The sequence below is a fragment of the Scyliorhinus canicula genome, chromosome 13 (assembly GCF_902713615.1).
Source record: "Scyliorhinus canicula chromosome 13, sScyCan1.1, whole genome shotgun sequence".
Lineage (NCBI taxonomy): Eukaryota > Metazoa > Chordata > Chondrichthyes > Carcharhiniformes > Scyliorhinidae > Scyliorhinus > Scyliorhinus canicula.
This window is the reverse complement of record NC_052158.1, coordinates 56676826-56691982: the sequence shown is the minus strand read 5'-3', so window position 1 is coordinate 56691982 and position 15157 is coordinate 56676826. Positions and strand designations below refer to the sequence as shown.

Sequence of the window (15157 nt, the reverse complement as noted above, 5' to 3'; positions counted from 1 at the left end):
GAACATGTTGGACTTTAACCTGGTGTTGTAAGACTTCTTACTGTGCTCACCCCAGTCCAACGCCGGCATCTCCACATCATGGCTACCTTCAATATTATAAATTGCATTATAAATGGCGAGATGCCAACAATGGAGAAATCCATTGACTTCGGGCAGGATTCCCCGGTCGCCGGGCGGACGCGGCCAGAAAATCCCACCCAAAGCTTTTATGAAGGAAAAATGGATCTTAAATTGACACTGATGATACAGATGGTTTAAATAGGAATGCTTGGCTGAGCTTTAAACCTCAGCAAGGACCTGCTTACACAGGCTGAAGTGGTGTTAGCTTTGATTAATTGATATTGTTATGAGGTTATAATTCTTTTTCCTTCTTTGTTCGATTCACATGTTTTATGTTTATTTGGATAAAATTAAAAGATGCGAATTGGCATAAAACTTATGTTATTGATACTATGAATGGCAGTGGCTGATTGCCATTTTAAGTGGGTTTTAAGAACAATAGTTTTTCTCAAAGCACATTTCCGAAGCATTCCAAGACTTGCTATTGTTTGTTCATGGCTCCTTGGTTGTGTGCTTGGTGCATACTTGTTGAATGGGTATGTCGGGGGCATGTGAAGTGGTTAGGGGTCGGGAGATGTTACGGCTGATGACTAGAGGACCTACCAGCCTTTAATAAAATTGGGACCAAGTCGATCAATCAAAAGCAGGCCCGGAGTTAACATCATGTCTACAGGTGGCAGCATACAGATGGCTCATAGAAGTGAGCGCTAAGGTCTGCTGGAGAATGCCCATGAGTGTGGAAGTCTATGACTTTGGCAACGACATTGCAAGATGATAGGACAGAAAACAGTCCATAACAGTAAAAGTTCTCAGAAGGAGGGGAGGGAAGGAAGAAGGGAGGGAAGGAAGAAGGGGGGGAGTGATGGAAGGAGAAAGGAAGAATGAATGGAGGAGGGAGCGAAGGAAGAAATCAGGGAAGGAAAAGGAAGGAGCACTAGAGGGAGGATGGAAGGGGAAGGGAGAGAGAGTGAGGGAGGGAAGGATGGAGGGAGTGATTCAGAGTGGAAGGAAGGGGGAAGGAGGAAGACAGAGCTAAAAGAGAATAAGTGAGAAAGGGAAGAAGAAAGGGGAAGGGTGCAAGGAAGGAAGGAGGGTTAAACAAGTTCTAATTTTTAAACTCTGACCTTTGTCCCATATTCCCCTAGCAAAGAAAATGTTTAACTGAAGCTCTCCTAATGAATCTCTTTATCAATCTGCTTAAGCTCACAGCTATGAGTAAGCATGCTACCAACCTGGCTAAGTTGGCACTTACGTGGGGCAATTACAGAGCAGGAGACATAAGCAGATAAAAGGGACAGAAAAATTCGTAAAAGAGCAATGAATTTAATGCTCGCAATGTTATTAGTGTTTGAACAACTCAACATTTTCAGAGGACTAGATATACCGTAGGTTTTGAAATGTTGTAACCTGCTGGATGGTTTCTTCCATTTGGGAGTTTGCTCTGTGCAAACAGCATCACACCCTCATTCTTCTGCTGAGTTTCATGAAATTGGTGCATTTCCAATTAAGGGACAATTTAGCATGGCCAATCCACCTAACCTGCATATCTCACCTTTTGAAGATGCTATGTTCCGAAAGCTTGTGATTCCAACAAACCTGTTGGACTTTAACCTGGTGTTGTAAGACTTCTTACTGTGCCCAGCCCAGTCCAACACCTGCATCTCCACATCATGCATATCTTTGGGTTGTGGGGTGAGACCCACGCAGACACGGGGAAGATGTGCAAACTCCTCACAGACAGTGACCCGGGGCCAGGATCAAACCCAGGTCTTCAGTGCCATAGACAGCAGTGCTAACCACTACGCCACCATGCCGCCCAAAATAAGCAATAATGATATGCAGAGTGGTTTGGATCTGGAATGCTCTGCCCAAGAGTGTGGTGGAGGCAAATTCAATTGAAGCGTAGAAAACTAAATAGGACTGTTATCTGTAAAGGAAGAATGTGCAGGATTACGGGGAGAAGGCAGGTACAATGGTTGGCACAGGCTAGGAGGGCCAAAGGGCCTGTTCATGTGTTCTATTATTCTTTGTAAGCACTCAGCTGTCCCATTATTTTGCTTAAAAAAATATCTCTTCACCTAATCAGATTATGGGACTAAGTTACTCGTTCAGTGATTCAGTGCTGATACGATGGGCTGAATGACCTCCTTCTGCGCCGTACCATTAGGTCATAAGAAATAGGAACAGGAGTATGCTGCTTGGCCCCTCGAGCCTGCACCGCCATTCAATGGGATCATGGATGGTCTAATATTCCTCACGTCCACTTTCCTACGCTTTCCCCATAACACTTGATTCCCTTACTGATCAAGAATCTAACTATCTCAATCTTAAGATCTCAGCTCCCACAGTTCTCAATGGCAAGGAGTTCCAACCCTGAGAGAATTCTGTGATTTCTGAAATTCTGATTCTGAATACAATCTTTCTTTCACTCTCTTTATTTCTCTTGATGTACCTGTTTGACTCTAATTCACTTTATTTGCTGGTCTTTTATTAGTCTGTTTCTTCTCTACCCTTAAATCTGATTGGTTAATGTATTCGACAGGTCCTAGTTGACCTTGCCACAACCATTATCACTTCGCACTTTCAGCAACCTGCAGAGCAAACATTTCCTTCGAGCTCAAGGCTAAGGGATGAGGACTATCGTACAGGGAACGTCAAACTGGGGGCTGGTTTAGCTCACTCAGCTAAATCGATGGCTTTTAAAGCAGACCAAGCAGGCCAGCAGCACGGTTCGATTCCCGTACCAGCCTCCCCGGACAGGCGCTGGAATATGGCAACTAGGGGCTTTTCAAAGTAACTTAATTGAAGCCTACTCGTGACAATAAGCGATTTTCATTTTCATTTTTCATTTCAGAATGTGTTTCTTAGCTAAATTGAATCATTTTTTTGAGGTTTCCTTCTTCTTCCAAGCTTTGTTCCATGTCTGTTCCTGCACTGTTGCCTCCTTCTCCTGTGCACTTCCATTTGCAATTCTCCTGAACACTGTCGTTGGTGGTGGTGGTGGGGGAGGGGGGGGGGGGGGGGGGGGGGCTGTTTGGTGATTGCCTGCTGGAATTTGCGCTCCAAAAAATTCTCAAAGTCCACTGTCCTGACACACTTGAGCCACGTCCTGCACACATGGTGATCCAGGACATCTGCATCACCCTGGAGTTCCCACATGGCGCAGGAATTGCAAGTAACAGCAGTCAGCTGTCCCATTATTTTGCTTTAAAAAATATCTCTTTTCACCTAATCAGATTATGTGCATGTTTAGCGATGTCGCTTGACTTTGTCGCACCTCTTTCCCGTCTCTCCACCAAATTCCCTTTCCCACTTGGGTCAGTGATTACGCCTAGTTCTATACAGCTGATGTATAAGCAAACCCATTCCATCTCACAATTCCTCACCAGAGAGGGGGCGAAGAAAGGAAAAAGGGAATTATAATTCAGGATGACTCATCATGTAGATTCGGAAATAGAGGTGCAAAGGTCTTGGAACAGATTGCCAGCCTGAGCTCCCAGCCCGAGAGGAAACAAAAAGCAACAATTGAAAATCGCGGAAGGCTCAGAAGGCCAACGTAGTGTAACAGTGGAGAGGAGGATATACTCGAGGGATGGCTGCATGGAGACAGGGAAGTGACTTCCTCTGTGATGTGACATATATTCTAAATAAAGCAACACGGTCACAGCACAAATGGTTGCACAAGTCACAGAATTCTAAATATAACACACACCAATGTCATTTCCACAGTCGGAACACCGTCCACTGAAACAACACCTTTCTTGTTAATGTTGAATGGACAGGAAGATTGGAACTTGAATGTTGAGTGCAAGACATTGCAGCACAAAAAAAGACTTTGAATCCAGGCTGGGAAATGACATATTTTCTTCCCCCTCCTCGGGGAATATCTGGATAATAGAGTCTTTCAACACAACATGTAAACAGCTCACTGTAAAACTGATGGAACAGCAGTGGTCAGGCCACAATTCACAATTAACGTTGACATCATGTTTCAAACCTTGATACTGTAATAATAAAGCACACTTCACAGCTGGGAGGCTAAACACACAATGGTTAGTTACCCTGACAGCAAACTCCTGCTTGAGGGCACCCCTTTTAGTTTTGGCTCCGTAATTTATTGCGATGGGATTTGAAAGCCATTTTGCCTCACAGCAGCTACACTGGGGCATTACACTTGGGGTATGAACCAGCACGACCCTGGACTGGGAGAGACTGAAGGGCGGATTGTAACACGGTTTAACTTGACAGCTACCTGTTGGGGTTCCTGTGTGTGCATGTGTCCGTTCGTGGGTTTTCAGGAGCGGTTCAGGTGTGAGCCATGTATAGAACATAAAACATAGAACAGTACAGCACAGAACAGGCCCTTCGGCCCTCGATGCTGTGCCGAGCAATGATCACCCTACTCAAACCCACGTATCCACCCTATGCCCGTAACCCAACAACCCCCCCATTAACCTTACTTTTTAGGACACTACGGGCAATTTAGCATGGCCAATCAACCTAACCCGCACATCTTTGGACTGTGGGAGGAAACCGGAGCACCCGGAGGAAACCCACGCACACATGGGGAGGACGTGCAGACTCCACCCAGACAGTGACCCAGCCGGGAATCGAACCTGGAACCCTGGAGCTGTGAAGCATTTATGCTAACCACCATGCTACCGTGCTGCCCATTAATGGTATAGGTGGTGGGAGCCTCATTAATATATAAATGTTGGTTTCCTGTGAGGCCATTTAGATCTCGCTGTGAATTAAACAGCTAAAGCTGCCAGCGAAACTTAGCAACGCCCAGGATCATAGCCCAAAGAGGGGCACTACTCCTCTCGGACCTACAGAGGAACCGACTGCCTGTTCCTCCATGACCAACTCAGGCATAGAACACAGAAAAATACAGCACAGGACAGGCCCTTTGACCCATGATGTTGTGCCGAACCTTTGTCCCAGATTATGAACAAAATAATCTACACCCCAGCATTCTACCGTAATCCATGTACCTATCCAATAGCCGCTTGAAGGCCCCTAATGTTTCCCCTACTGTTTCCGACTCAACTACTTCCACAGGCAGGGCATTCCATGCCCCCACTACACTCTGGGTAAAGAACCTACCTCTGACATCCCCCCCTATATCTTCCACCATTCACCTTAAATTTATGTCCCCTTATAATGGTTTCTTCCACCCGGGGAAAAAGGTATCTGACTGTCTACTCTATCTATTCCCCTGATCATCTTATAAACCTCTATCAAGTCTCCCCTCATCCTTCTAATGAGAAAAGACCGAGCACCCTCAACCTTTCCTCGTAAGACCTACTCTCCATTCCAGGCAACATCCTGGTAAATCTCCTTTGCACCTTTTCCAAAGCTTCCACATCCTTCCAAAAATGAGGCGATCAGAACTGCACACAGTACTCCAAATGTGGACTGACCAAGGTTTTGTACAGCTGCATCATCACCTCACAGCTCTTAAATTCAATCCCTCTGCTAAGGAACACTAGCACACCTTAGGCCTTCTTCACAGCTTTAGCCACTTGAGTGGCAAATTTCAAAGATCTACGAACATAGACCCCCAAGATCTTTCTGCTCCTCCACATTGCCAAGAAGCCGGCCATTAACCCTATATTCCGCATTCATATTTGTCCTTCCAAAATGGACAACCTCACACTTTTCAGGGTTAAACTCCATCTGCCACTTCTCAGCCCAGCTCTGCATCCTATGTCTCTTTGCAGCTGACAACGCCCTCCTCATTATCCACAACTCCACCAATCTCCGTATCGTCTTCAAATTTACTGACCCACCCTTCAACTCCCTCATGCAAGTCATTAATGAAAATCACAAACAGCAGAGGACCCAGAACTGATCCCTGCGGTATGCCACTGGTAACTGGGCTCCAGGCTGAATATTTGGCATCCATCACCACTCTGTGACTTCTATCGGTTAGCCAGTTCGTTATCCAACTGACCAAATTTCCCACTATCCCATGCCTCCTTACTTTCTGCATAAGCCTACCATGGCTTATCAAATGCCTTACTAAAATCCATGTACACCAAATCCACTGCTTTACCTTCATCCACGTACTTGGTCATGTCATCAAAGAATTCAATAAGACTTGTGAGGCAAGACCTACCCCTCACAAATCCGTGCTGACTATCCCTAATCAAGCAGCGTCTTTCCAGATGTTCAGAAATCCTATCCCTCAGTACCGTTTCCATTATTTGCCTACCACTGAAGTAAGACTAACTGGCCTGTAATTCCCAGGGTTATCCCTATTCCCTTTTTTGAACAGGGGCACAACATTTGCCACTCTCCAATCCCTGGTACCACCCCTGTTGACAGTGAGGACTAAAACATCCGGGCCTTAATAAAATGGAAGAACCGGGTTACCCCCCCGAGTGGCAGAGGTCATTGTGAAGAGCCCGGAGTTGGTTCACTTGTGTGCCTGCACATGTACCGCGGGATAGGGCATCTGGGGGCTCATTAAGCTTCCTCGGGCGATACAAGATCTTGTAGTTATAGGTGGAGAGCTCGATCCTCCACCTCAAGATCTTGTCGTTCTTGATCTTGCCCCGCTGTGTATTGTTAAACATGAAGGCAACCGACCGTTGGTCGGTGAGGAGAGTGAATCTCCTGCCAGCCAGGTAATGCTGCCAATGTCGCACAGCTTCCACAATGGCTTGGGCCTCCTTTTCGACAGAGGAGTGCCGAATTTCGGAGGCATGAAGGGTGCGGGAAAAGAAAGCCACGGGTCTGCCCGCCTAATTCCGCATAATTAAGGACCCACTGGCCGTAATATGAGAACCCCAGGCATCGTTTCAAGGCCTTGGGATAGTGGGGGAAGGGGCGATCCAGGAGGGGCGCATGCGGTCGGGTTCGGGCCCTAGGACTCCATTTTCCATAACGTAGCCAAGAATGGCTAAGCGGGTGGTGCGGAACACACATTTCTCCTTATTGTAGGTGAGGTTAAGGAGTTTGGCGGTATGGAGGAACTTCTGGAAATTCGCGTCGTGGTCCTGCTGGTCGTGGCCGCAGATGGTGACATTATCTCGGTTCGGGAGCCCATATTGGTCAACCATTCGGTCCATCTCTCGCTGGAAGACTGAGACCCCCATTGGCGACGCCGAAGGGAACTCTAAGGAAGTGATAGAGGCAGCCATCTGCTTTGAATGCAGTGTATTGGCGGTCCTCCGGGCGGATGGGGAGCTGGTGGTAGGCGGACTTTAAGTCAACTGTGGAGAAGACTCGATACTGCGCAATCTGATTGACCACGTCAGATATGCGTGGAGGGGGTACGCATCGAGCTGCGTGTACTGGTTGATGGTCTGACTGTAGTCGATGACTATCCAGTGTTTCTCCCCAGTCTTAACTACCGCCATTTGAGCTCTCCAGGAGCTGTTATTGGCCTCAATGACACCCTCCCGCAGAAGCCGTTGGACTTCCGACCTGATAAACGTCCTGTCCTGGGCATTGTACCATCTGCTCCTTGTGGCAATGGGCTTATAGTCCGGGGTGTGGTTTGCGAAAAGTGAGGGCGGATCGACCTTAAGGGTCGTGAGGCCACAGACGGTGAGGGGGGCAGGGGTCCGCCGAACTTCAGAGGAAGGCTTTGGAGGTGGCACTGAAAATCGAGACCTAGTAACAGGGCAGCACAGAGATGGGAGAGGACATAGAGTCTGAACGTAATTAGACTTAATGCCCATGACATGGGCGTCTCTGATCAGCAGTTTTGTGTGTTGGACTGCTGACACTGCCTGACAATTACAGCTCCTACTAAGTATCCGCAGGGCATGCAAGAAATCATCCTGAGACTCCCCCAAGAGTTGCTGTCTTGTGGCCAGGAGGTGCCTGGCGAACACCTGATTCACAGTCTTGATGTACTGTCCTTTTAGTAGCGCCATTGCTTCTGTGTAGGTGGGCACGTCCCGAATGAGGGGGAAAACCTGTGGGCTCACCCGTGAGTAGAGGAACTGGAGCTTCTGCGGGTCTGAGAGGGCTTCTGCGGATGCTCCGAGGTATCCTTTAAAGCAGGCTAGCCAGTGCTCGAAGGTGGCTGTGGTGTCAGCTGCGTGAGGGTTCACCTCCAGGTGATCAGGTTTGATTAAGCCGTTCATCTCTAAAAATCTAGTGCAATAAATTGATGTACCCTCAATGACCACGAGACGAAAATGGTGAAACTATTGAGGCCTTATTGCACTAGATATTGCGCCTCCTGCAGCTGGAACCAGAATAGAAGCAGCACAGGAGAGCACACACTTTTATACAGCGCCTGCTGGGAGGAGCCAGCAGGCTGGGATTTACTGTGTTAACTGTAGTACAGGGGCAGTACCATAATACATGTAGTGTGTGACCAGTGTTGTTTACCACACTAAGGACCTGTGCCAACATGGGTCCTTCATGACCACTTAAGGTCCTGACAGCAGCACAGTGTGAATGTCAGAGTTGCACAAAATCAGGTGTAACTGGTTCCAAATTACCACTTGATTCTCACTGAACGTCCGATTGCCTATTCCGCAGCACACAAATCTTGAGCCTTGCTAAGTCAGAGAAGCAGTGTTGATATAAACATTTTGTTTCTTAACAACACTCTCAGCTGGACAATCATTGGCCATGTGGGACCAAGTAACTGTGCTGAGAACACTGAACCCAATTTCCAATTCTCTCACCTACCTGCTCCTTGCCTGAAAAATTATATATCAGGCAAAGTCAGAAACTAGGAAGCCGACTCATCAAGGCAACAAACTCTCCTTTCACAATAACAGTCATATTGATAAAAATCCATCTCTCTCCACACACAATCATTAAACTCTTTGGTTAGTTGAACACTAAATTGGATTGGTTGATACACTGAATTGGTTTCAGGGCAAGATGCGATTTATTTGGGACATGGGATGAGCAGCAAATTACACCTATCATCTCACCCTGCAGGATATTATTGAAAATAAATAGAATTTCCAGAAATGAAAACACAAGAGCTTGAAATAAAGTACTAAACACAATGATCCCCTTTCTTCCATTTAAACAGCACTTCTAATACATTGAAACCTCTTCGGAGAGATCCTAAGGGATATGGTAATCTCAGCAAGTTTTTTTTCTTCTGTTATTTTCTTTCCTTCCAGTTCAAATAAAACTTGCCCATATAGAACCACCATTACTACAGCAGAATGCCTCAAGGTGCTTCACAGCAGCATTCTCAAACAAAATCTAACACCAAGCCACGAAAGGGGATATTAGAGCAACTGATGAAAATCTTGGTTGGTCTTGAGGAATGACTTAAAGGTGAAAGAAGACAGAGAGAAAGGTGACGAGGTTTCAGGAGGGAGGAACACAGCTTAGAACCCAGCAGCCCAAGACAGGGGATGAAGAAAACTGTGGATTTTAAAGGGATCAGAATTGGAGAAGCAGAGAGATTGGATCAGGTTACAAAGATTGATGATGGGTGTATGTATGTATGGGTATGCGTATGTGTATGGCTGTGTGTGCACATATGGGTGTATGTGTGTGTATTGTGGTGTGGGTGTATGCGTGTGTGTATGGGTGCGTGTGTGGGTACATGTGTATGTGTATGTGTGCGTGTGTGGGTGCATACTTGTGTATGGGTGCATGTGTGTGTGTGTGGGTGCGTGTCTGTGTATGGGTGCGTGTGTGTGTATGGGGGTGTGTGTGTGTATATGGGTGCATGTGTGTGTGCATGGGTGTGTGTGTGCACATGGGTGTGTGTGCGTGCGCATGAGTGTGTGTGCGCGCATGGGTGTGTGTGTATGGGTGTGTGTGTGCATGGGTGCGTGTGTGTGCATGGGTGCATGTGTGTGCATGGGTGTGTGTGTATGGGTCTGTGCGTGTGCGCATGAGTGTGTGTGTGCGCATGGGTGTGTGTGTGCGCATGGGTGTGTGTGTTAAAAATGGGGGTATGACCTCCACACTCCCACCAAGTTGAATTTCACCCACATTCAGAGTAATCAGACAATTCAAAAGTTCAGCTTATGAATCTAATTGGTAAAGTACAGTCACTTTCCATCCGTAATAGTTCAGAGGAAACAGAAGATTGTTGTGTGATGTGCTTCACAGGCTGCAGGAGTGGTTACACTTAAGTAACCTTCGGTGTGAAGAGGAGCGCTTCGAGGCATGTAGGAGAGAGAATTGAGAGAAACTGGGGAATGATGAAGAGGGATTAGTGAGGATGGTGGTGGGATGCACATAAGGTGATGCAGCGGGTGTCTCACAATCACTTACCAGCTTGGTTGGTGGTCACGTTGACAGACACGTGCTGCGGTGAGTACGTACTCTTGCCGGAAACTCCATTGACGGCCTGAATCTCGAATGTGTAAGGAGTGTGAGCCCATAGGCTGCTGATGAACACTCGGGTTTCTGTCAGGCCAAACTGCCTGGGCACAAATTCCACATTCTCATCACACCGGCTGCACATTTTACGATTGTTGCGGCACTTCTTGCAAACAATGTTGTACATGACATCGTCACGGCCGCCAACGTCACGTGGTGGATTCCATTCAAGAATGATGGAAGTCTCGTTCACACTGGATATTACATTGCGTGGGCCTGATGGAACACCTACAGACAGAAAACAGACTTTTTGGTCAATCACTATGAGTCAATTTGTTTTGCTGTGAGATTTCTGTTGTCCAAACACCAATTATTTGCTCTTCTGATTTTGCATCAACAGTTTAACACAATGTAACCTCACTATACAGTACCGACCACAAGTTCCCATCAATGTGCATTCATCAATTTTGACCCATTTCCATCCTCCCGCTGGCGCGGGGTGTGAACCTCGATGCAGCTGCCAGCGGGAGACCGGAGCAGTGCAAACCTCTTTCTCCCCCACCACAGTGTTCTCCGCCTCATGGAGAATTCCACTATCAGCGGCAGAGAGTTTCCCCCCTGATGTTCCTTTGAAGAGTTAGTTTTTCATGTCTATGTGTTGTGTTACATGAGTGAAGTGGATTGCGAGGGGGATTTGGAGTGGGGGATGAGAGATATGAAGGGACAAGGAAGAACAGGAGGAGTGAGGATTGTCCAAAGATGCGCAGGTTAGGTGGATCGGCTATGCTAAATTGCCCCTTAGTGGCCAAAACGTTAGGTTGGGTTACAGGGTTACGGAGATAGGGTGGAGGCATGGGCTTAAGTAAGGTGTTTTTCCAAGGGCCAATGCAGACTCGATGGGCTGAATGGCCTCCTTCTGCGCTGTAAATTCTATAATTCTATGATCCTATGACTACAACCGGCCTGAAGTCCCAGAAACGTTGGGCTTCCTGCCTGGTGGCCTCACCATCAGCCTGCCACTGTTCCGCTTTGGGCCTGGCTCAGGAGGTGGCGGGTCCACCCCCAGCTCATGTCTGCCTGCTCGACACAATAATAGGGTGGGTGAATTCTTCTGACTCCCTATCCCTGTCTGTTTGACAAATTTCCACCCATAGAGGGTTAGTTCTCAATGGAATAATTTGTATTATTCTCTCAGATATTCCTCTGTAACAGAGTGTGAATTATGTAATGTAAGATGTGTTTTCCTCAGAAATGGTGATATAGTTCCAAATCAAAATGGTGTGTTGGTTGGAGAGGAACTTGTAGCTCCCATCCAACTGCTGCCCATGTTGTTCTTGGTGATTGTGAGTTTGGAAGTTGCTGGAGGAAGAGCCTTACTGAGTTGTTGCAGTGCATCGTGTAGACGATACACACTGCTGCGACTGAGCGTCGGTGGTGGAGGGAGTGAATGTGGAAGTGAATCAAGTGGGCTGTTGGATCAAGAGTTGTTGGAGCTGCACTTACCCAGGCAAGTGCAGAGTATTCCATCACATTTCTGACTAGTGCCTCATAGATGTTGGGCAGGCTATGAGGAATCAGGTGAGTTACCCACCATAGATGACACAACCTCTGAACTACTTTTATAACCACAGAACCTATGCGGCTGGTCCAGTTCCGTTTCTGATCAGTAATAGCTGCAGGATGTTGTCATAAGACCATAAGGCACAGGAGCAGAATTAGGCCACTCGGCCCATCGTGTCTGCTCCGTCATTCAATCATGGCTGATATTTTTCTTATTCCCATTCTCCTGTCTTCTCCCATAACCCCTGATCCCCTTATTAATCCAGAACCTATCTATCTTTGTCTGAAAGGCACTCAGTGATTTGTCCTCCACAGCCTTCTGCGGCAAAGAGTCCCACAGATTCACTCCTCCTCATCTCTATTGCAAGGGTCGCCCCTTTAGTCTGAGATTGTGTCCTCTGCTTCAAATTTTTCCTACAAGTGGGAACATTCTCTCCACATCCATTCTATCCGTACCAGCTTCCCCGGACAGGAGCTGGAATGTGGCGACTAGGGGCTTTTCACAGTAACTTCATTGAAGCCTACTCGTGACAGTAAGCGATTTTCATTTCATTTTCATTTCAAGGCCTCGCAGTATCCTGCAACTTTCAATAAGATCCCCCCTTAGCCAGTGCATCCTTCCTTAGGTACAGGGCCCAAAACTGCTCACAATACTCCAAATGAGCTCTGACCAGAGCCTTATACAGCCTCAGAAGTACATCCCTGCTCTTGTATTGTAGCCTTCTTGACATGAATGCTAACATTGCATTTGCCTTCCTAACTGCCGACTGAACCTGCACGTTAACCTTAAGAGAATCGTGACAGGCTGAGGCAGTGGGCGCAGGAGCAGCAGGCGACTCTTCTGCGCTGCTTCCAGGAGCTTAAGGTGGAGCTGCTGGAGTCGCTGAAGGCTACCACCAGAGAGCTGATGGAGACTCAGACAGCCCAGAGGGTCGCAATCCGGGAGCTGCAGCAGCAGGCCTCCGAAAGGGAGGATGAGGCCGTGGCCATCGTGGGGAAGGTGGAGATGCACGAGGCGCTCCATAAAAGGTGGCAAGAGCGGTTCGAGGAGCTGGACAACCGGTCGAGGCAGAAGAATTTGCGGATCCTGGGCCTCACGGAGGGGCTGGAGGGGTCGGACCTGGCGGCCTATGCGGCCGTTATGCTGAACTCGTTGATGGGATCTGGGTCCTTCCAGAGGCCCCTGGAGTTGCAGGGGACCCACAGAATTCTGGCTAGGAGGCCCAAGCAGAATGAGCCGCCACGGGCGGTGTCGGTGCGGTTTCACCGGTTCGTTGTTCGTGAGTGCGTGCTCCGGTGGGCCAAGAAGGAGCGGAGCAGCAAGTGGGAGAACACGGAGGTGCGGATCTTCCAGGACTGGAGTGCGGAGGTGGCTAAGCGGAGGGCCGGGTTCAACCGGACGAAGGCGGTGCTCCACAGACGGAGCGTGAAGTTTGGCATGTTGCAGCCGGCGAATCTGTGGGTCACCTACAAGGACCGGCGGCACCATTATTTTGAGTCCCCGGAGGAGGCGTAGGCCTTTGTGCAGGCCGAGAAACTGGACTCAAACTGAGGGTCCAAGATAGGGGATTTTGTATGATAATGTAATTGTGTTTGATTTTTGCTCTGGGGGGGGGTTCTCTGTTTAATGCAAGATGTGGGTTGGCTTTAGGGTGGGTGGGGCGATGTCGTTATGTCTTTTTGTATGGGTTCGGGCAGGGAGGTAAACTGGGAGTGCGGGGAGCTGGTGGTGGGAACTGGCAATGGGAGTTGCCCTAGAGGTGGCGGGGTTGGGTAGGGCGAAAGCGCGGGCTTTTCTCGTTGCTGGCTGTTATTTTCCCGCGCAAGAGCGGGGGGGGGGGGGGGGGGGGGGGGGCCTGCTGATGAGCACGAAGGAGGAGGAGTAGTCCCACGTGGGGAAGAGTCTGAGGTATGGCGGGAGTCGCCGGGGTCAGCAGAAGTTAGCTGGCTCACGGGAGTGCTATGAAGGGAGGGGCGTGGCTAGGAGGGGTCCTAGCCTTGTGGGGGGGGGGGGGCACCGGGTTGCTGCTGAAATGGCCAGGAAGGAGCTGGAGGATGCAGGGGGTGCTGGGAGGGGTGGGGTTGCCGCCGTGGGGAACTGGCTGAGCGGGGGACGCTGGCCAGTGGTGGGCAGGGGATGGGTTATGGCTAATCGGCAGCGGAGGGGGGCAGGGAGCCCTCTGATCCGGCTGATAACCTGGAATGTGAGGGGGCTGAATGAGCCGGTCAAACGGGCCCGGGTGTTTGCGCACTTGAAGGGGCTGAAGGCGGATGTGGCCATGCTCCAAGAGACAAACCTGAAAGTGGCGGACCAGGTTCGGCTGAGGAAGGGATGGGTGGGCCAAGTTTTTCATTCAGGGCTGGATGAGAAGAATCGGGGGGTGGCGATCCGGGTGGGAAAGAGGGTGTCGTTTGAGGCGTTAAATGTGGTGGATGACAGTGGCGGGAGGTATGTGATGGTGAGTGGTAAGCTGCAGGGGGAGCGGGTGGTGTTGGTGAATGTTTACGCCCCAAATTGGGACGATGCTGGGTTTATGCGGCGCATGTTGGGCCGCATTCCGAACCTGGAGGTGGGGGGCCTGATCATGCAGGGGGACTTCAACACGGTGCTGGATTCCCCCATTGGATCGATGCAAGTCCCGGACGGGTAGGAGGCCAGCGGCGGCTAAGGTGTTGAGGGGTTTATGGATCAGATGGGAGGGGTGGATCCCTGGAGGTTTGCGAGGCCAAGGGCTCGGGAGTACTCGTTTTTCTCCCACATGCATAAGGCCTTTTCGAGGATTGATTTTTTTTGTCCTGAGTAGGGGGCTGGTTTCGAGGGTGGAGGATGTTGAATACTCTGCCATTGCCATTTCGGATCATGCCCCGCACTGGGTGGACCTCGGGCTGGGGGAGGAGAGGGACCAACGTCCGCTCTGGCGCTTGGAGGTGGGGCTGCTGGCAGATGAGGAGGTGGCCGGGAGGGTTCGGGGGTGTATTGAGAGGTACCTTGAGGTCAACGATAACGGGGAGGTCCGAGTGGGGACGGTCTGGGAGGCATCGAAGGCGGTGATTAGAGGGGAGTTTATTTCCATCCGAACCCATAGGGAGAGGGGGGAGCAGAGGGAGAGGGAGAGACTGATAGGGGAGATGGTGAGGGTGGATAGGAGATATGCGGAGGCTCCGGAGGAGGGATTGCTGGGGGAGAGGCTTAGCCTTCAGGCCAGGTTCGACCTATTGACAACAAGAAAGGCGGAAACTCAGTGGAGGAAAGCACAGGGGGCGGTGT

The 15157-nt window shown here is 49.3% G+C and overlaps 1 protein-coding gene across 2 annotated transcripts in view; it reads right to left on the bottom strand.

Annotated features, from left to right (window-relative positions):
- Positions 1–15157, bottom strand: part of LOC119975522 (ephrin type-B receptor 1) — a 657403-nt gene that overhangs the window by 191944 nt on the left and 450302 nt on the right. For both annotated transcript variants that reach the window (XM_038815308.1, XM_038815309.1), the window contains exon 5: positions 10282–10617. In XM_038815308.1, the coding sequence (XP_038671236.1) occupies positions 10282–10617 (336 nt within the window). The remainder of the gene's footprint in view (positions 1–10281; positions 10618–15157) is intronic.